The 21,590-nt window shown below is 42.3% G+C and overlaps 1 protein-coding gene across 1 annotated transcript; it reads right to left on the bottom strand.

Annotated features, from left to right (window-relative positions):
* Window positions 1–308: 308 nt before the first annotated feature.
* REXO2 (RNA exonuclease 2) lies at window positions 309–11,239 on the bottom strand. The gene is made up of 7 exons (XM_012095477.3): window positions 11,059–11,239; window positions 9,957–10,040; window positions 6,117–6,194; window positions 5,405–5,516; window positions 3,983–4,091; window positions 2,655–2,708; window positions 309–741 (listed from the first exon to the last, which is right to left on the bottom strand). The coding sequence occupies exons 1-7, from the start codon at window positions 11,203–11,205 to the stop codon at window positions 612–614; spliced, it is 714 nt and encodes a 237-aa protein (XP_011950867.2). The 5' UTR covers window positions 11,206–11,239; the 3' UTR covers window positions 309–611.
* Between the last annotated feature and the right edge of the window lie 10,351 nt (window positions 11,240–21,590).

The following is a 21,590-nucleotide window of genomic DNA, read 5'->3' as shown; positions in this document are numbered from 1 at the left end:
TGCACATATCTATTCAGTAACCCTTGAATATAGTAAAGAGTAGCTATTCCAGAGCTCTGTTAGTTCAGTAACTATTACTAGTCATGAACCCAATTTGCTTCTCTGAATCTATCTCCACTTATTCTATTATTAACTTGTAAAGCAAGACAGAGTAAGTTCACTTCCTACTGAACAGAACTGAAACTTAGTTCACTTCAAATGGCACTATGAGAATGTAAACATTAGGCACACCACCTAAAAAAGGAAAAAAAAAAAAAACCACATCATTTTCCAATCAAACTACTAAAGAATCGATAGTACAAAAAGGATTGCATTTCAATAGAACTAGCTTTATTATTTTTTTAAACAAAAGAAATGTCTAAAAGCAAATACAGGTATGTACCAAGGGGTGGACGTGACCTGGTACTTAGAAAGGAGTTGCTGTGTCATAAATGAAAACAGCATGTTAGGAGAAAAATAATTTTCAGGTGCTGTCTGCTTGAAAAATCTGGAGATGCAAGTTAACTGAAGGAAGGTGATCGGCCAAGCAAACAGCGTGAGCCCAGGGAAAAAGAAAAAACCACCAGAAGCTGCTTCCAGAGAGCCGCGTGGCGGCGGCATGAGAACTGGCATCAACTCACAGTCTTCTCATTTTCCCCATTTTCTATAATTTTCCTCTTCTTCTCATCTGTTTTTTTCTTGAAGATGTTATTTCGGTAAAACTGAAGTTCTTTGATGCTTTCGCTAATGTCATCAAGCGCCCTACAAGCAAACACACCATGCTGAGTTGAAATGTCCGAAAGTCAGAGGAGATGATCACCATTCTTCAAAGGTGAAACTTTTTATGAATAACTTAAGAACAATGGGTACTACTGTAAATGCAACTATCTGATATCAACAAGGAGTGAAACGCTTTGGTAAAACAAATTTAAGTGCTTGTTTTTTTAAAAACTGTTTGACTTCCCAAAAAAAGGCGTCTACAATTTAACAGATAAAGGTTTCCCAAACTGTTCCATAAGACAGTGAAGTGTTCTGCTGGGGGCGGGGGGTAGTTCCAGGGTCAAATAATTTAGGGAAAACTAGATTAAACATTTCCTCTTTTGAAGTTTTTTGTAAAGTACTTAATGTACTGATGTGTATTTTGAATTCCCCCGAGGAGGTTGTACGGTAGACATGATATTTCAAAAACTTAAATAGACCACACTTGTGGGATTCCCAGCACATGGCATATAGTTTGGGAGACAGTGTGCAATACTTAATGATGTCCTGCACAAAATACATTCATGTACTCAAACATAACTGGTGACTCAGCCATCATAATAAACATCCATACTCAGACAGCACCTAATCACAGAGGACCTCCCTCCTCTGTCGAGGTGATCTGTACTATCATTAGGGGCTGCCGGCTTCCACCTAACCTCCTCCTTTCTTCTCTAACATGCCGTTTCTCGTGCGTCACAGTCTGAGAAATCAGGTACTCAACATTATCAGAACAGTGGGCAAGTAAATCAATTTGCTTTGAAGATGGGTCAAGGGCCGCTCCGCGAGATCAAACTGCACAAGCTTTAGTGCAAGAGTTTTATGAGTTACTTTCGTGATTAGGGCAACAGTTTTGCTTTCTTTCCAGGTCTAAGGCATATGGTGGAGAGCTGAAGCTGTCAAAAATACAGCCTCTGGTTAAATCAAGGGACACTACATCTTAGCCACAATAATGAAATTTAAAAAGAGCTGAAAACCAAAGTCCTTCTATAGCCCACTTTGTGGCAAAACCTGACCCACTTGATGTGAGGCTATTTACAGTCACTGGTTATGCCACATGGTGTGAATATCTGTACATTTCACTGTAGAAACAGCCACATGTTTAAAGATGAGTGCTTCCCCAGACCTCGTTTAGGGCTATTACTCCCTTTCTAAAGCCTGAAAAATTCTTAAATCCAAAACACCTTGAGCCCCAACTGTTCCACATGAGGTACTCCAGACCTGTATTATTGTGCTGTAGTCCATGAAAGCCCAATAAAAAAAGATCAGAATGCCAGGCTCTTTAGAGCAAGGACTTGGTCTTCCTGTTTGGCTAGAACAGTGCCTGGCACACAGTAGGGACTCAGTACATGGAGGAAACAAAAGCTGCCCTTAGAAGCCAGCTTCTGCATCTCCCATCACGCCTTATGTCCTTCCTGAAAGGCCACAATGCCAACGAGTAGAAGAGGACTCCAGATACACAAGATCTTTAAATTCCCTGTGTACTTGGGCCTAAGGCTGCAGACACAAACAGAAAACACTCTGAAAAACTAAGAAGTGTTGACATCAGGCTAACTGCCTTGTACAACGTTACACAAAGTGCTCAAATTTTAAATAGTTACAAGCCCATATGTTTGCTGGGAAGAAAATTAATCCTGCTCACTACTAGAAAAATTACACCATTTCACATACGTTCCAGACTAAGTTATCCACGAGTTTCAAAACAGCAATAAAGATGATAAGACCACACATTATCTCACAAGGGAATGTTAGAAAACTGACCAGAATTCCTGATAATCTTAGTAAAAGAAAGTTATCTTTATACAGTTGTCCTTTACTTTTCCCCCAAGGGATAAGGGACATTATTTCAAACAGTCAGGAATTCGGGGGTTATGTACATGGCAGATGACCAAGCACTTAAAAGGAGCCAAACTTACCTGTGAGAAGCAGCCTTCTTTGGTGCAAATTCGTATTCTTCAGGATACCAGCGTCTATACACAGCAAAAACGGAACTCTCAAAGGAAACTGTCTCAAATGCACTGAATAATTACGTCCTTCAAGTTAACGTAATAACACTGAAAAAGGCCTTTGGGTTGTGACTATGGAGTTGCCGCCTTGTCTGGGACTCCATCTCCCTCCTTCACCTCTCTTCATTCTATAGCTTCTTTTCGGGCAAGATCATCACTATGTAAGATTCCCAAATCTGTGCACTCCAGCCCTGCCCTCTCCCTCGCTTCTGTCTCGGGTATCCAGGACAACTCCAGCTAAAATCCACCAGACGTTTCCAGCCCCGCACACGCAGGGTCACTCACCATCCTCAACACCTCCCTTCCCCCATCAGCCAAATCTCCTCCTCCTCTTACGCCCCCCTTTGTCTTTGAACAGTTCCATCACCCACCAAGCTGCCCAAACTGGAAACACTTTATATCTCCTCCCTGTCTTCACGCCCCCATTCAAGCACTCAAGGCCCTGCTACTGATCTTCTCAAACACTACATCCACACTGCTTCTACCAGCCACCGCCATTTCCCTAGCTGGTGCAAGATGGTGCAAGTCTGTCTCCCTCTTTGCTTGCCACGTTCTCATCAGAATTATCTCATCGTATCACCACCATTTCCCTAGCTCCTTCTCTCTCCAAGATAGTGAGAGCCTTTCTCCCTCTTTTCTTACCACGTTTTAATCAGAATCATCTCATCATATCACCCTTACCTTCCTGCACCCTATATCTTCGAACCTCTGCCTATTCTCTGGAATGCTCTCTCCTCACCTTAAATACCTGGAAAATGCCCCCTCTTCTTTAAATCTCAACTTAAAAGCCATTTTCTATGTGAAGTTTCCCCTAACTCCCCACCCTCCTCACTCCTGCAGTTGGGTGGTCCTTCTCTCATGCCTGCAAAATTCTACACACACTTTTCCCTGACCAACGTCATCACACAGTACACGATCCAGGTGGATTTTTCTTTTTTTAAACATATCTGTCAGTTCACTAGACTCTAAGCATTTAAGGGCTTTATGTCCCCAGCACACTGGCCAATATGCAGCACAGAGATGGGTGTTCAACAAATTTTACGGATTAGTGAAATTTATATGGAAGATTTTTGATGTTCTTTCCTCAGGGCTCACCAGTTCAAGCAAGACTAGGATGAGGAAGTTATATACCCAATTGGCCCCCTTATTTCTACAGCTCTATTCCATTACTCTGCACAAATTCTAAAGTAAAACATGCTAAATGAGGCAACTGAATGGATCCTAAATACAGCCCTTACCTGCACAGCTCTTTAACAGTGCTCACATCAATTATTCTATAATGAAGATGTTTCATGAACTGGGGCATGTATTTGTCAAGAAACTTCTTATCTGCATGAACTGAATTTCCTAGAAAAACACGAAGCACACAGCATCTGTGTATTTCTAGTGGTACACAAGAGGACATAAAAATTCATAAACTGTATTTAATTGGAGATGATTTTTTTTTAATAAATTCAAACAATTTGTAAAAGTATCTCAAAACTTCTAAATTAGATTTGAGTGTATCTGATTAGATTACAAGTGCAGATTTCAGCATATTTAGTCTCAGTTTAGCTCGTAATAAATTTGTAAATGGCACTCTACAGACAAAAGGATGAATCTATCATTCCACATACTTCAAATAATGCTCATATCCACTACTTTTTAAGCTAATACCAGATGTGCAAATTTTCTCCCACCATAAAATCCAACACTAAAAATTTAACTGAATCATAAAAGTAGACAGGCCTTTATTCACATTTCAGTTTTAATCATATGCACATTCATGTTTCCACACAGTACTTTATATTTTAAAAAAACACTGAATTTTTAATAAGAACTTTAAAATAGACTGCATTGGCTAGGGGGAAATTTTATACAATACATGCTCTAGTACTTAAGGTCAAAACTTTTTATGAATATTTAAGAAAACTGTTAGTAACTATACCAGTTTACATTTACAAATACACATACATCACCACAGGACATTAAACTCCCTTTGACAATGACAACTGTTTCAAAATACTAGCAGAACTGGCCTATTTCTTTAAAAAGTCAGTGTCACAAGGGGAAAAGACAGGTACACATTTTTGATTAAGAGACTAAAGAGACAGAATAACCAAATGAAATGCCTGAGTCTTGACTAAATCCTGGTTGAAGAACAGACATTTTAGAAATGGACTCGATATCAGACTATGTTACTGAATTATTTTTAATCATCGTAAATGTGACAAGGATCTTGTGGTTGCTTAAATATAACAATGATCTCTTGGTCCTTATTCTTAGGAAATGCTGAGTGAATTATTTAGGAATTAAGTGTCATGATGCTTGAAATTTACTTTCACAAGTCCACAAAAATAAGACAGATAAATATGGCACAAAGTTAACAACTATATCCAACTTTCCTGTATATTTAAAAATTTCCCATAATAAAAGTATGTGGGAAAATGTTATTGAGCTAATTTGCGTATCCCAGAGCTCATGTCAGGTTTCAGGGCATTTTCCCTGATACTCATGTATAAATTATACAAGGAAATTTGAGCACAAAAGTAAGAGGCATAATCCAAATTGGGGTGTAAGTAGAAGACATGACGATCTGGGTGGCTCTTTCTGGAACCACAGTCTCTTGAACCGCTACAATGGAAGACTCTCTACAAGGCAGACACAGGACTGGATTTTACCTGCAAGTGGACAGAGCCCTGGAGGAGTCTGCTGTCGGACAAAGGAGAGAAATTCATACTCTGCCTGCTGCAGGGTCATTGTGCTCTCCTTCACTGCTTTGGTTAGACCAGACTGCAAGAGAGAATCCCCAGCCCCACCAAGACACACGAAGTCAGTTTTCAAAGGCATCCAGATATGAAACTCCACTTCTAAAGCGGGCAAATATAATCAGAGATGGACCATTTACAGAGCTCAAGTGCAAACTGAAAGTGCCATCTTTGCAGTAATTTTTTTTTTTTTTTTTTAAGAATCCAAGTCAAATAAGTTATGTTCCTGATAGTTAACAGCATTCCCCCATGGTCAGAAAACATGGTGCTCAAGGTCCAAGGATATAACCTCTGGGAAGAAACAACTAGTAACAAGAGAGCAGCGTTCTCCTTTCTCTGAAAGTTGATGTCTAACCTTATCCAAAAGACTGACTTGAGCAACACTTGATAATCCGCAATGCACTTGCGACAGACTGAATGCAGGAGAGGCGAAAAAGAGGACACTCATGAGAAGATGGTCTCGAGAGATCCCAAAGATGAAAAGTGAACAAGCAAGCAGTTTCCCAAGCAATCTTCATCTATCCTTTTAAAAATACCGTCCAAGAAGGGTCTAGGACTCAGATGTGGGGGCAACAAGCTTGTTACTGATCCCCAAAGTGACAGTCCTACCATGCGGTAATGTTACCTTCCCATGATGCTCCTTACACCAGTCTGACATGCTGTCCAGTAACTCATCTGGCTGTTTTATAATCAGGTTAGGACCCTGTGGATAGGAAAAGCTGTTAATCATCCAGCATCACTGGGGATACACTTGGTTTCTGAGTGCAAGCTGCATCAAGAAGTAAACATATGTACCAGAGACAGGAAGAGCGATGAGGGCACTTTGTTAACTCTAAAAGTGATCCTCATTCATTCCAGCATTGTTTACGAAAACAACAAATAACGAACGCACAGGTACACAACTGAAAACCGAAATGCCTACTGATGCCTGTTATGGAGAGTAAAGTAAATCAGAAAGAGAAAAAGCAAATATTGTATGTTAACACACACACATGGGATCTAGAAAAATGGTAGTGATGAGTCTATTTGCAGGGCAGGAATAGAGACACAGACATGGAGAACAGACTTCTGGACACAACAGGGGAAGGAGAGAGTGGGACGAATTGAGAGCGGCAGCACTGGAAAATATCCGTTACCATATGCAAAGCAGAGAGCTAGTGGGCAGTTGCTGCATGACACAGGGAGCTCAGTCTGGCACTCTGTGACAGCCTGCAGGGGTGGGATGGGGCAGGGCGTGGGAAGGAGCCTCAAGAGGGAAGGGACATATCTACACTCAGGGCTGATTAACACTGTTGTATGGCAGAAACCAACACAATACTGTAACACAATTATCCTGCAATCAAAAATAATTTTTTTTTTTTAAATAAAGGACATAGATACCTGTCAAGGGTCGGCAAACTATAGCCTCAGCTTCTGGCACTTTTAATTGCCAGCAAGCTAACAACGATTTTTACATTTGTAAAGGGGGTTGAAAAACACACAAACGTGTGACCAAGAGGTATGTGGTATCTAAGCCTAAAATATTTAATATGTGGTCTTTTTTTTTTTTACTTTCATACATTGGAGAAGGAAATGGCAACCCACTCCAGTGTTCTTGCCTGGAGAACCCCAGGGACCGGGGAGCCTGGTGGGCTGCCGTCTATGGGGTCGCACAGAGTCGGACACGACTGAAGCGACTTAGCAGCAGCAGGGAAGGCTTGCCAACCACTGACTATAAACAATTCCTATCTTGCCAAGCAAAAAACAGAAAGCAAATTGCAGAACAGTATATATACGCTCATAAGTTCACTTACACTTGTTTAAAAGAAAGGCACACATTTGTATATGCACACAAAATACTAAAATACCACAAAAATACAAAAACGTTGGGGAGTAAGATCAGGCAAGAGAAGAACAGCTGTTGAAAAAAACCAACAGCTCACAATAAATATGTTTTGCAGAAAGCTACACTCTTTAACAGCATTTTCACATTTAACAGTTGAAAAAGTAATCGGCGGTATCTGAAAGATTGAAAAAAAACACACCTGACCCTGAAATTCTCAGCTCCAGTTACCTGAACAATCACCTGAGAGTCAGAGTTCCAGCAGACACAGAAGCTCAACTTGTGGCCATCACAGCAAGTCACCTCCTAGTCTCTCCTTCTGGGAGATGGCGATAACAAACCACCCCACCCCCTTCCCTGACAGGGATGTTACCAGGATAAAAGAAATTATAGATATGAATATTTGAACTGAGGGGGGGGGGGAAAAAAAGGCTCTAAATCCAACGTATTATCACTACAAAGGTGGGAAAAGTAGTTTGCAGTTACTGAGAGAAATGGCAAGAATTTGACTAAAACAGGCCTGACAGCAACAAGGAGTTTTAGCCAAACAAGAAAACGGGAGATGGCAATCTCCATGAAGAAGCAAAAATATGTGCTCTGATAACTTTTTTTTTTATTGAAGTACAGTGGATTCCCAGTGGTGTGTTAATTTCTGCTGTATAGCAGAGTAACTCAGTTATACATGTGTCCTTACCCATTCTGGTTTATCTCAGGATATTGAACATAGTTCCCTGTATTATTCAGTAGGACCTTGTTTATTGTTGTTGTTGTTGTTTTTGGCTGTGCTACACAACATGTGGGATCTTAGTTCCCTGACCAGGGATCGAACCCACACCCCCACCATCCAACCCTGTACTGGAAGCAGGAAGTCTTAACCACTAGACCACCAGGGAAGGCCCCAGGACCTTGTTTTGGTAACACTTTTTTTTTTTTTTTTTTTAACAAAACCAAAAACCTCATATCACAAAACACAATTCTAAAAAACTACGATGGAAAAAGCCAACGTCTATCAACTTAAGACTATATAACTTACTCTAGATCACAGGATGGCACACTAAGCTACCTACAGAAAAATTTCTGGGGTGGGATGTCTGTTCTTCTAACAAAAACATCTTCCCCAGACTTGTATACAAAAATAAAACATTTTCCACAGAACTGACACTTCAGAGCCAACAGGCCTGTAGCAATTTTTTTTTTTTTTTTTAACATCCTTATCCTCATCCGACTGGGTCTATTTACAAATGCGGCACTCATCTGCAGCTGTGAGACTACAGACCCAAATTTCCTCCAGGGTACATATCAAGTAACTGGTCCATTAAACTGTCAGTATTTCACATTATATCAACAATCTGAGGGGAAAACTCTTCTCCAGCCAACGGTAAGTAAGGTTGGTGAATAAAGACACTTCTCTTCACTATTCACCTCTAGAAAATTCCAAGTGACAGGAAAAAACAACCAAACCTAAAACTCAGGATTTATATAAAGTTGCCATGTTGGGAGGGGTAGGGGTGGCTGTCTATTTAAGAAAAAAGAAAAAAAAAAAGAGATAGTTGCTACTATGAGAAATACAAAGTATCATAATTCTCCCCCAGCTGATATACCAGGAGGTACTTCAGAATGTCTGCCTGGTAGTCCACAAAAGTAACAATTTATCTAAAATGGCTCCTCCTCCCTTACCTGACCAAGAAAATCAGTGGAAGTCTTAAGGTTAGATCTGTGAAATGTATCCAGTGCCAGTAACACACATCAATCAGAGGCTCCTCTGGAAACTTATTTTAACAAACCTGTGTTAGCTAAACTTGTGTTCCTACTCTGGAGTTCCTCACTGCCTCTAATACAGCCGACAGTATGACAAGAGTATTTAGGGCCCGGAACTTCACCCTCTACCAATCAGATGCTGTCATATACCTACTAAATGCTTTGTGAGTGGCTGAAAGGCAACCTGCAACAGGTGTGTTTTATTTGTTTTGTTTAATGTTTCAGTTAAAAGCAGCATGTTAAAACCTTAATCATGCCCCTTATGTCAACAGGATAGCTCATGGCTCTGTATCTACAGAAATTCTAAAATCTTAATAGTGATCTAGATGAACCACATGCCCTGGCTGAAAAGGTAGAAACTGGATATATGAAGTCAAGTTAAAGCTAAGGTTATGATACACAGAAGTCACCTTTGGCATGAGTCACTGATCCTGGCGTGACTGTAGTCGGTTGTCTTATTGGTTGGGAGCCCTTTACTCAGACTGCCTGGTTAAACTCTTGGCTTGCCCAATAACTAGCCAGGTGGCCTTGGGCAAATTACCCAACAGCTCTGTACCAAAACTTCTCTCTCCATAAAATGAGTATAACAGTACTTACCTTATAGTTGCTGTAACAATTAAGAGTGAATACATGTAAAGCACTTAGAATTGTGCCTGGCACGCACTAAGCTCTTAGTAAATGATCGAATTTATAGTTCCGAATTTTTGCCATAACTATTGAAAAATACTAGGTTCTGAGATGGATTACTTTGGTTCTAGTACCAAGCCCACCATGACCTAGAACATTATTTTGGACCTTAATCTATATCAGTTTTATTTTTTAAATAAAGAGATGAGGTGGGGTGGGGAGAGACAAGCTTTAGATGTATTACAAGGCATCACCTACTTCAGCCAAAATGTTGAGATCAGAGTCAGTTATCAGACAGGCCATCTCAATAATCTGGTCCTTCTCAATGTCCAATCCCGTCATCTGCAATTAAAAAAAAAAAGTATATATATATACATATAGCAATATATATATATATACACACAAAACCATCTTTATAGCCTACTGCACCCAAGTTTATTTAATAGGACATCCCTCAAGCATATTTAACTTATATTCCACAGCCAGGATAGAAAAGACAATACTGTTCCTTAGGTAAGTCCTCAAGGCACTCAATACGGGTTATTTATTCAACAACCATTTACCAACGGCGCGCTACATGTCAGGCGTCACAGTCCTACTCTAGGATAGACGCAAAGTTAGCAAAATTGAGTGCTGACAGCATTCAATTTTGGAAGAGTTAGACAACTAACTTGACTGCATCTCTGCAGAGTTTACAAAGTTTTCATATCAATTACAGCACTTGATCGTCATCACAATTGAATGTTATTATCCCCGTTTCAAATACGAGAAAAGTGAGGCTCAAGGAAGAGGGGAATCTTTGGCTGAGTATGGAAAACCTAAAGGGATCAGAACTGGGTTGCAGTCCCAGCTTCGACCCTCACTAACTGCACGACCTTGAACGAGCTGAATCCTCTCTCTCTCTCTCTCTCTCTCTCTCTCTCTGGGCCTCAGTTTTCTCCTTTATGGAATGTGGGGTAAGGCTGAGTCATCTCCGGAATCCCATCTGGCTCTAACAACCTAGGGTCCCGTAAGGCTGGGGAAGTGGGGTCTAGCAGAAGTGCTGTGCCTACCCCCTACCCTAGGGACCCGAAGCGCACCACCGCGTTAGGGAGGTCCACACCTGGGTGGGGCTGGGGGCTAAGGGAAACCATATGGATGACACCTCCCTTTGGAAAAGAAACCCCGCAGTCCGGCACCGTCTTCAACACCCGCAGGACTCCGGTCCCTCGACCTGCCCCGCGCCGCCCGCAGCCGGGAGGCGCTCACCTGCCACACCTGAGATCCAGACACCGCTGCTCTCCCCGGACACGCTCGGCTACTCGGTCCCACCCGAGAAAACTCACTCGTCTCCCCTGTCCCCCTGAGCGACCTGACTCACCTCCAGGTCCACCCAGACCATCCGCTGAGCCATGCTCTCCCCCGCCGCCATGGCTGCGCCACCTTCGCGGACACCCCGCGCCCCGAACTGCCCGCGAGTCCCACCCACACCTCGCAACAGCCTGGAGCCCAGGGAGCCGCCTAGCATCACCCGGCACGAGCCGCCACGGCCCCAGCCTCTCAGCCGGCGCTGGCGCAGGCGCGATAGTCGCTAAACGTCGCAAACCCGCGGGGAGGCGCAGGAGTGAAAACTACAAGTCCCAGCAGCCAGTGCATCGACTCTCCCTGAGCAGTCCGGCTTAGCTGCCGCATGAGCTGATGGGACTTAGAGTCTTGCCTGCTGTTGCGCCCGATTGCCCCGCCCACGCCACGTGTTTTCGGATGTTACTGGACGCGCATGTTTTTCAGAACTAAGTTTATTCTTTTCCAAGAGTTATTTCCTGAATTTGGATGAGTTGCAAATCGCCTAGCTGAGAAAGAGCTCTCTTACTTTAATTCGAAAAAGACCTGGTTACCTATTTATTTCAAATGTAGCCTTCTTTTTTTTGCTGTTTCCCCCCCCTTATTTTTTTACTTACCTGTCACTCCACACACTTTCTTATTTACATGCGACAGCAGAGCGGTGTGCTTTTTAAGCCGGAAGACCATCTCCACCTTTGCTGCTGCTGCTGCTGCTAAGTCACTTCAGTCGTGTCCTACTCTGTGCGACCCCAGAGACGGCAGCCCACCAGGCTCCCCCGTCCCTGGGATTCTCCAGGCAAGAACACTGGAGTGGGTTGCCATTTCCTTCTCCAATGCATGAAAGTGAAAAGTGAAAGTGAAGTCGCTCAGGCGTGTTCGACTCCTAGCGACCCCATGGACTGCAGCCCACCAGGCCCCTCCGTCCATGGGATTTTCCAGGCAAGAGTACTGGAGTGGGTTGCCATTGCCTTCTCCACCTTTAGAAATCCTTAAATGAGAGCTTATCGGAGTGATCACTTAGCACGCTTTAGGTGCTGAATAAAACCCCTTTCCTTCATTGGCAAAGGGTTACTTCTTATTCCTTATGAGGACTTGCCCCCGTGGTCTGTTTCAGTTCACCTGTTAGGTATCAGTGGTAATGACGTCCTACTCCACCCTCACAAATTCTCATAGTTAAATAGTGTGCTTGTATAACAAATCTATGCAGCAAATTAAATTAAAATGAACTAAAAACAGCTTTGCCCGCTCTGCAGTCTGCTTTGGTTTTGCTCAAAGTTTTTAATCTCCACTAACAGCTATAGTTTCCATTATTTCCATGAGTAGAGGTGGCCCCCAAAAGGATCTTTCCACCCTGGAGTGTCAAATGGCATAAATCTCTTAAACCTTTGGCTATTCAGTAGCAAGTTGTTGTGCTGAGTACGACTTTGTCACAAAACATTGGTCTAGGCCTGGAATTACATCTTCTGTATATTTTTCTGAAAGCCATATTGCCTCTAATTACAGAGTTGGTGGTCCATCACCCAGTAATTCATATCCAGTGAGCTGATTTTGTGAGACAGAAGACACGTTGCCTAAGAAGAGCCATCAGTATAACATAGTGTCCTGGATTTCATCTTCAAGTTCTCTGTATACCCAACCCACCACCTGCTAGGGCACCCCAAAAATCTCTTCAAAAGATCATCAAAGCAAGTGCAGGTCGTGTGTGTGTGTGTGTGTGTGTGTGTGTGTGTGTTCTAATAATGAGTTACATTGTTTTCCTGTAGCTTTTTACCCACTTGTAGCTTACTTTATGGAGAAGGCCCCCCACTCCAGTACTCTTGCCTGGAAAAATCCCATGGGCGGAGAAGCCTGGTGGGCTGCAGTCCATGGGGTCGCTAGGAGTCGAACACGCCTGAGCGACTTCACTTTCACTTTTCACTTTCATGCATTGGAGAAGGAAATGGCAACCCACTCCAGTGTTCTTGCCTGGAGAATCCCAGAGACGGGGGAGCCTGGTGGGCTGCCGTCTCTGGGGTCGCACAGAGTAGGACACGACTGAAGTGACTTAGCAGCAGCAGCAGCAGCAGCTTACTTTATAAGAAAAAGTATACAAAAAGTAAATTTTTTTTTAATTTTTTTAAAGAAATAGTCTATATTTCTTCTTTAGTGTTTTCTTCATTTTAAACTTGATTCATAGAAAGTAGAATCAGGTGAAGTATGTAAACTTTCATCAATTGCAGTTTTTATCCTCCTGAAGTATTAGTATATCCTTAACTTTTCAAAGATCACCTTTTGTTTTCAAATTTCCTACTTTAACATTGATCCATTTTGTTACAAATCACAGTTTAAGAAATGCTATTCACGTTTAAGAAGTTGTATCCTGAAAACTTATGATCACAATCTTAAAATATTGGGCAGTTAAAATTATGTATGGACATTTTTGAAACTTCAGTTTTCATAGTAATGTACTTTCATCATAACAAAGACACTTTAGATGATTGGTATTATAATGTAAGGAGATTTATAGCTTATTGGGTTTTGTGTGTAATAATATTAGATTGGTAATTGAAAAGGTTAACATCTCAAAGCAGAGCAATACATGCACCAAATTCACAAATCCAAACCCTGTAAATAAGTAGGAGGGCAGGCAGTTCCCTGGTGGTCTAGAGGTTAGGATTTCGAGCTGTCACTGTTGTGGTCAATCCGTGGTCAGGGAATTGAAATCCCACAAGCTGTGTGTCCAGAAAAAAAGAAAAAAGAGGGAGGGCAGATAGAAGAATATTGGGCCCTTGAATCTGAAATCAGCCTTGTCCCACAGTGGACTCACTCATTTCATTCCATTTTCATTTCATAACGATTTATCCCAAAGCCACACCACTCTGTTCAGAGATTATGCTTTTTCACTTCTGTCATGAGCCTGTAAGAACTGCCTTTGTTGTGTTGTTGTTAAGTTGCTAAAGCGAAAGTGAAAGTCACACAGTCGTGCCCAGCCCTTTGTGACCCCATGGACTGTACAGTTTATGGAATTCTCCAGGCCAGAACACTGGAGTGGGTAGTTGTTCCTTCTCTAGGGGATCTTCCTGACCCAGGGATTGAACCCAGGTCTCCTGCACTGCAGGTGGATTCTATACCAGGTGAGCCACCAGGGAAGCCCAAGAATACTGGAGTGGATAGCCTATCCCTTCTCCAGGGGATCTTCCCAACCCAGGAATGAAACCAGGGTCTCCTGCATTGCAGGTGGGGTGGGTTATCTACCAGGTACCAGGTAAGCCCTTTGCAACCTCATGTACTACAGCCTGCCAGGCTCCTCTGTCCATGTGCTTTCTCAGGCAAGAATACTAGAGTGGATTGCCTTTTTCTTCTCTAGGGGTTCTTCCTAATCCAGGAGTTGAACCCACATCTCCTATGTCTCCTGCATTGCAGGTAGATCTTTTTCAGCTGAGCCACCAGGGAAGCTGCTTTTGTTAATTAACAAGGGTAAAATGCCAAGAAATCTGGTTCTCTAAAATCATGGACTATGAGAAACTGTGCTGTTTGAAGTAATTTCAGAGACAATGTAACAGCTCCTCTTTGAAGAATCTGGGCCATGTGTGTCACTTTGACACAGAGAAACTGCCTCGATTTTTAATGCAGGGCAGAGATTCAGATAAGAGTTTTCCAGATGCAGCATTCCACATTTATCTTAACTTTGTAGTTTCTAAGGAAACAGGACCTGAGTCAGCTTTTCAACAATGCTGGTAGTCAGACTGTAATGATCCTGTCCCTCTGGGCTTAAGGTCACAAGGGCAGGACTGGGCACAGAGACTGTGCTAGACCCCACTTCCCCAGCCTCAAGAGGCCCTAGGCTGTTTGAGTTAGAGGGGACTCTGGCAGTGACTCATCCTTACCCCACATTCCATAAAGAAGAAAACTGAAGGCCAGAGAGAGAGAAAGGGTTCAACTCTTTCAAGGTCGTGTTCTGTTCGTAAGGGTCTGAGTTGGGACTACCACCTACTTCTCATTTAACAGGACATTGCCAAGACTGCACCAACCCTCTCCGTACTTAAAGATCACTACTTCTTTTTTAAGTGTTTTTTCTCTTCATTTTTTCAGTTGTGGTAAAATATCATAAAATTTCCCATTTTAACCATTTTTAAGTCTGCGGTTCAGTGGCATTAAATCCATTCATACTATCACGCAACCACCACCACCATTCATCTCCAGAATTTTCTCATCTTCCCAAACTGAAAATTCCGTACCATTAAGTACTAATTCCGTTTTCGCCCACACCCTTCTCAGCCCCAGGTCACCACTGTTTTACTTTCTGTCTCTATTAATTTGGCTATTCTAGGTACCTGATATAAGTGGGATCATACAGTACTTGTCCTTTTGTGTCTGGCTTTTATCACTTAATGTCCTCAAAATCCATCCAAGTTGTAGCATGTGTCAGAATGTTTTCCTTTTTAAGGCCAAGTATCATTCTATTGTATGTATTTACGTCTTGTTTATCCATTCATCAGTTAATGGACACTTAGGTTGCTTTTGCCCTTCGGATACTATGAATATTTACATGGATTTTTTTTTCTTTATTGCTGCTCTCTTACCAGGACTTCCGCAGCCCTGCTTTGATCTTCTTACCTGCTGAGCAGAGTTTGCTGTGATAATCAATCCAAAGGTAATCCCTACTTCTCCTGGTTCTTCTTTAGAATTATCCAGACCCTATTTTTAAAAAGCCCTTCTGTACTCCTTCTGAGAGACCCTTAGTTCCTCATGTTAATTGTTACAACAAGTTCATAAACCTAACATTGTTACAGTTATGTCTCAGTGAGCTTTATCTGATATGCTTTATCACTATCCTATTTACCTTGAGTTTAATTTCCAGAATACAATAATTTTTATATTTGTGTAGGACTAGCACAGAGCCTTATAGTAATGGTAGTGAAAGTGAAAGTGAAGTCGCTCAGTCGTGTCCGACTCTTTTCTACCCCATGGACTGTAGCTTACCAAGCTCCTCTGTCCATGGGATTTTCCAGGCAATAGTACTGGAGTGGATTGCCATTTCCTTCTCCAGAGGATCTTCCCAACCCAGGGATCGAACCCGGGTCTCCCGCATTGTAGACAGATGCTTTACCATCTGAGCCACCAGGGCAGTCCACTAGTAATGGTAGTAATACTAGTTAACAGTCACCAAAGTACTGTGACTGCCTCACAGCTATGAATTGTCCTACTGTCCATAAAGCATTTTAAAATAGGCAGTAGGTGCCTCATGAATAACTGTTTGGTGATAATATCTCTTATTTTCCTGCCTTGTGATACCTTGTCTTGAGAAATGTTGACGTCAGGTTTACTGCCGATAACAGATAAACTGCCGTTTATTTCCTCCTAGTGATTTTTGGGGGGAATAAAAGATGATAAACCTTTTGCCTTTAAAACTCTACCACTGTAAAAAAATTCAAGCCAAATATAATCTTGTATAAAATGGACGCTCTATAGGTTTTCTTGAAATTTGATTTGCATCTTATCTCGCTTAAGTCCAAGAAACTTGTATGATACTTGATACTTAATAGTGACTGCTTAGTATGTATCAAACAACTGTCCTAGAATGCCAAAGGAAAAATATATTTGTTAAGCTGAAATTATACCAGACACTGGAAGTATTTAAAATATTGATGGTTCATTTTAGGTTTAGAGTTTATTTTTTTGTTTCTTTGTTCTACAGATAATGAAACAGCTTTAAGTTTTCCATCTGTAAAATAGATTATGTGATGACTACATAAAAACATAGATACATTATATATTCTAATGTATACATTATACATTCTAATACATTATATAGTAGCTGCTCATTTATTTTTGTACAAGAATCAGGAGATAAAATTTAATACAAGGAAGATGAGGCCAATGCTTTAAAGAATTACACAGAGCACTATGGGGATGTAGAGGGAAAGGGTCAACTTTGACCAAAGAGGTGCAGGATAGAAATTGGGTTAGATCCTGAGAGAAGAGAACTTTAACAACACATATTATGAGTAAGGATAGACAGAACATCTTAGATCTGAGCAGCTAGAATGATTAGCCTTTAAAATGAGAGAGAGGGACTTCTCGGTGGTTAAAAGTCCACCCTCCAGTGCAAGGGACAGATGTGGGTTTGATCCCTGGTCAGTGCAGATCCCGCATTCCTTGGCGCAACTAGACACAGGCACCACGCCTACTGAGCCTGCGGGCTCCGGAGCCCACATGACGCGACTACCGAAGCCTGCCGGCTCAAGGGTCTGAAGTAGCCGCACAGCGCAAGAGACCAAGAGCAGCCAATAGTAAAATAATCAAGTGACAGAGAACCTAACAGGAAAGCACAAAACACAGAAAGAAAAAGTAAGAATTGGTGAGCTCCATTTTGGAATGGTTGAAGCTTCAGTGTCCCTAGTGTGGACAGGATAAGTTGCACTTCAAAGGGAACAACTAAATGGAGATATCTAGCAAGGAGAGACGCAGAAGGCAGTGCACCCACTCCAGTACTCTGGCATGGAAAATCCCATGGGTGGAGGAGCCTGGTGGGCTGCAGTCCATGGGGTCACTAAGAGTCCAACACAACTGAGCAACTTCACTTTCACTTTTCACTTTCATGCACTGGAGAAGGAAATGGCAACCCACTCCAGTGTTCTTGCCTGGAGAATCCCAGGGACGGGGGAGCCTGGTGGGCTGCCATCTACGGGGTCGCACAGAGTCAGACACGACTGAAGCGACTTAGCAGCAGAAGCAAGGAGAGAGAGAGAGAGAGAGAGAGAGAGAGAGAGAGAGAGAGAGAGAGAGAGAGATCTAGCAAGAGATATCTAGCAAGAGAGAGAAACCAATAGGAAAGTACAAATCACAGAAAGAAAAAGTAAGAATTGGTGAGTTCCATTCCAAAATGGAACTTGAACAAGGGCAGGGATAGAGACATGAACTTGGAGGTCATGTACATAGAGAGCATAGCTGAAGCTAGAGGAGAGGGATTGCAAGCTGTCTACAAAATACAACCATAAGCCCAGGCCAAACTTGAGAATTTCAAGTTTGTGCAAATTCAAAAATCTAAATTAGCATATAAAGAGGTTCCTCAGCTTGATTTGTACGCTTTGGCGCATACTAAATAAACTGGTGAAGCAAACCTACTGGAAGTCTGTTTCTGGGACTGGTAAGGAATATCCTCGGGGAGAAATCAGTTGAAGGAAGAAGCAGTCTGAAACAAATAGCGCAGTGCAGCACAAAAGCTGACCAAGTCAGAGGAGGAAAAAGAAGGGCTCTGAGAGAACAGCAACAGCCAGTAGCAGATTTGTTTCCTGGTTGAGTCCCTACTGGAGTCATGTCTAAGGAACAGAGAGGTATTCTAAATAGATTTTTTTTTTTAATAAAAAGCACATTTAATAATGGTGTCACACAACCCTACATGAGTTCTCTGCTAGCCCACAGACACGCAAGAAGACAAACCTGAAGCAAGACAGTAACAGAGATGAGGAACAGAGAGAGAAATTTCTTCTCACTCCTGATATTTCCGTTCACGTGGAGGAAGTGTCACTGGCATAACAGTCCTGGCCTCTTGTATCTGGCCTCTCTTATTTCTCCATAAAAAGGTGGGGTAAGGGCTTCCCTGGTGGCCCAGGGGTTGAGAATTGGCCTGCTAATGCAGGGGACACGGGTTTGATCCCTGCTCTGGAAAGGTCCCACAGGCCTCAGAGCAATTACCGTGAGCCATAATTACTGAGTCCATGCTGCACAGCCCAGGAGCTGCGACTACTGAGCCCTAGAGCCCTAGAGCCCATGCTCTGCAATGAGAGGCCACTGCGATGAGAAGCCTATGCACCCCAACTAGAGAGTACCCCCTCTCTCTGCAACTAGAGAAAGCCAGCTTGCAGCAATGAAGACCAGGCACAGCCAAAAATAAATAAATCTTTTAAAAAAAGAATAAAGATAATAGGGTAAACTTTGAAGATTTTGGACAGATACTAGATGGACATGGAGAACCCAGCACAAAGGCAGTATTTTAGGAGTAGGTGAACCTGTTTAGGAAGTGCAGAAATAACCAGGTAGGAGGCTTTGCAGAGAGCTGAGGTCCTGTGTTATTCAGGAAGAGGGCAGCAGAAAGTTAAGTTTTTGTCAGTGGGATCTCCTTTGCACCCATACAGCTGTTGAGATTTAACCATCTTCTATACTCTCAGTTTCTCTGGTGGCTTAGCTGGTTAAAAATCTGCCTGCAATGCAGAAGACTTGGATTCAATCCCTGGGTTTAGAACATCCCTTGGAGAAGGGAAAGGCTTCTGACTCCAGTATTGTGGACTGCAGAACTCCATGGACTATATAGTCCATGGGGTCACAAAGAGTTGGACATGACTGAGCGACTTTCACTCACTTCACTATGCTCCCAGTTTACTGGGTAATCTCTGTCTTGATAAAAAGCTTAAATCAAGTAGTAATTGCCATGGCAGCCAAACTTCAAGAATTCTTTAATTTTGAGTAGTCCAAAGTCAATGCCACATTATTGGACAAAAGACTATGGGGATAAATATTCAGTGTCGGCCAGGTATACTGGTGGCTCAGACAGTAAACAACCTGCCTGCAACACAGGAGACCCAGGTTCAATCCCTGGGTCGGGAAGATCCCCTGGAGAGGGGAATGGCTACCCACTCCAGTATTCCTGCCTGGAGAATCCCATGAACAGAGGAGCCTGGTGAGCTACAGTCCATGGGGTCACAGAGAGTCGGACATAGCTGAGCAACTAAGCACACAAATCAATATTCACTGCGGGCCATGACAGTGAAATAGAAAATGGGCTTTAGAACCATTCTAGCTGATTTCAAACCCAACCTCAGTTCATTTCTATTAATGAGTCATTAAACAAGTTGACTTTAATATCTTTGAAATTCACTTTCCTCCTTAAGATAGTCATAGCACTTCCTCATTTGAAGAATTATTACAAGTTTGAGGGAATATACATAAAGGCAGCATGATTTCTGGCCCGTGGTAGTTCAGTTCAGTCATTCACTCATGTCCGACTCTTTGCGACCCCATGGACTACAGCACACCAGGCTTCTCTGTCCATCACTGACTCCTGGACCTTGTTCAGATTTCATGTCCATCACGTTGGTGATGCCATCCAACCATCTCATCTTCTGTCACCCTCTTCTCCTGCCCTCAATCTTTCCCAGCATCAGGGTCTTTTGCAATGAGTCAGTTCTTTCACCCAGGTGGCCAAAGTATTGGAGTTTCAGCTTCAGCATCAGTCCTTCCAGTGAATATTCAGGACTGATTTCCTTTAGCATTGACTGGTTTTATCTCCTTGCAGTCCAAGAGACTCTCAAGAGTCTTCTCGAACACCACAGTTCAAAAGCATCAATTCTTCAGTGCTTAGCTTTCTGTATAGTCCAACTCTCACATTCATACATAACTACTGGAAAAACCATAGCTTTGACTAGATGGACCTTTGTCAGCAAAGCAATGTCTCTGGTTTTTAATATACTGTCTAGGTTGATCATAGCTTTTCTTCCAAGGAACAAGTGTCTTTTAAGTTCATGGCAGCAATCACCATCTGCAATGATTTTGGAGTCCCCCAAAATAAAGTCTCTCACTGTTACCATTGTTTCCCCATCTATTTGCCATGAAATGATGGGACCAGATGCCATGATCTTGTATGAATATTGAGTTTTATGCCAACTTTTTCACTCTCTTTTTCCACATTCATCAAGAAGCTTTTTGGTTCTTCTTCATTTCTGCCATAACGGTGGAGTCATCTGCATGTCTGAGGATATTGATATTTCTCCTGGCAACCTTCATTCCAGCTTGTGCTTCATTCAGCCTGGCATTTCACATTATGTACTCTACATATAAGTTAAATAAGCAGGGTGACAATATACAGCCTTGATGCACTCCTTTCTCTACTTGGAACCAGTCTGTTGTTCCATGTCCAGCTCTAACTGTTGCTTCTTGACCTGCATACAGATTTCTCCCAAGGCAGGTCAGGTGGTCTAGTATTCCCATCTCTTGAAGAATTTTCCAGTTTGTCATGATCCACACAGTTAAAGGCTTTGGTGTAAGTCAGTAAAGCAGAAGTAGATGTTTTTCTGGAACTCTCTTAAGTTTTCCATGATCCAGTGGATGTTGGCAATTTGATCTCTGGTTTCTCTGCCTTTTCTAAATCCAACTTGAACATTTGGAAGTTTGCAGTTCATGTACTGTTGAAGCCTGGCTTGGAGAATTTTGAGCAATACTTTGCTAGCATGTGAGATGAGTGCAATTGTGGGATAATTTGAACATTTTTTGGCATTGCCTTTCTTTGGGATTGGAATGAAAACTGACCTTTTCCAGTCCACCAGCCACTGCTGAGTTTTCCAGATTTTCTGGCATATTGAGTGCAGCACTTTCACAGCATCATCTTTCAGGATTTGAAATAGCTCAAATTCCATCACCTCTACTAGCTTTGCTTGCAGTGATGCTTCCTAAGGCCCACTTGACTTTGCATTTCAGGATGTCTGGCTCTAGGTAGGTGATCACACCATTGTAGTTATCTGGGTCATGAAGATCTTTTTTGTATACCTCTTCTATGAATCCTTTCCACCTCTTCTTAATGTCTTCTGCTTCTGTTAG

Source organism: Ovis aries, chromosome 15 (assembly GCF_016772045.2).
Source record: "Ovis aries strain OAR_USU_Benz2616 breed Rambouillet chromosome 15, ARS-UI_Ramb_v3.0, whole genome shotgun sequence".
Lineage (NCBI taxonomy): Eukaryota > Metazoa > Chordata > Mammalia > Artiodactyla > Bovidae > Ovis > Ovis aries.
This window is presented reverse-complemented; position numbering and strand designations above follow the sequence as displayed.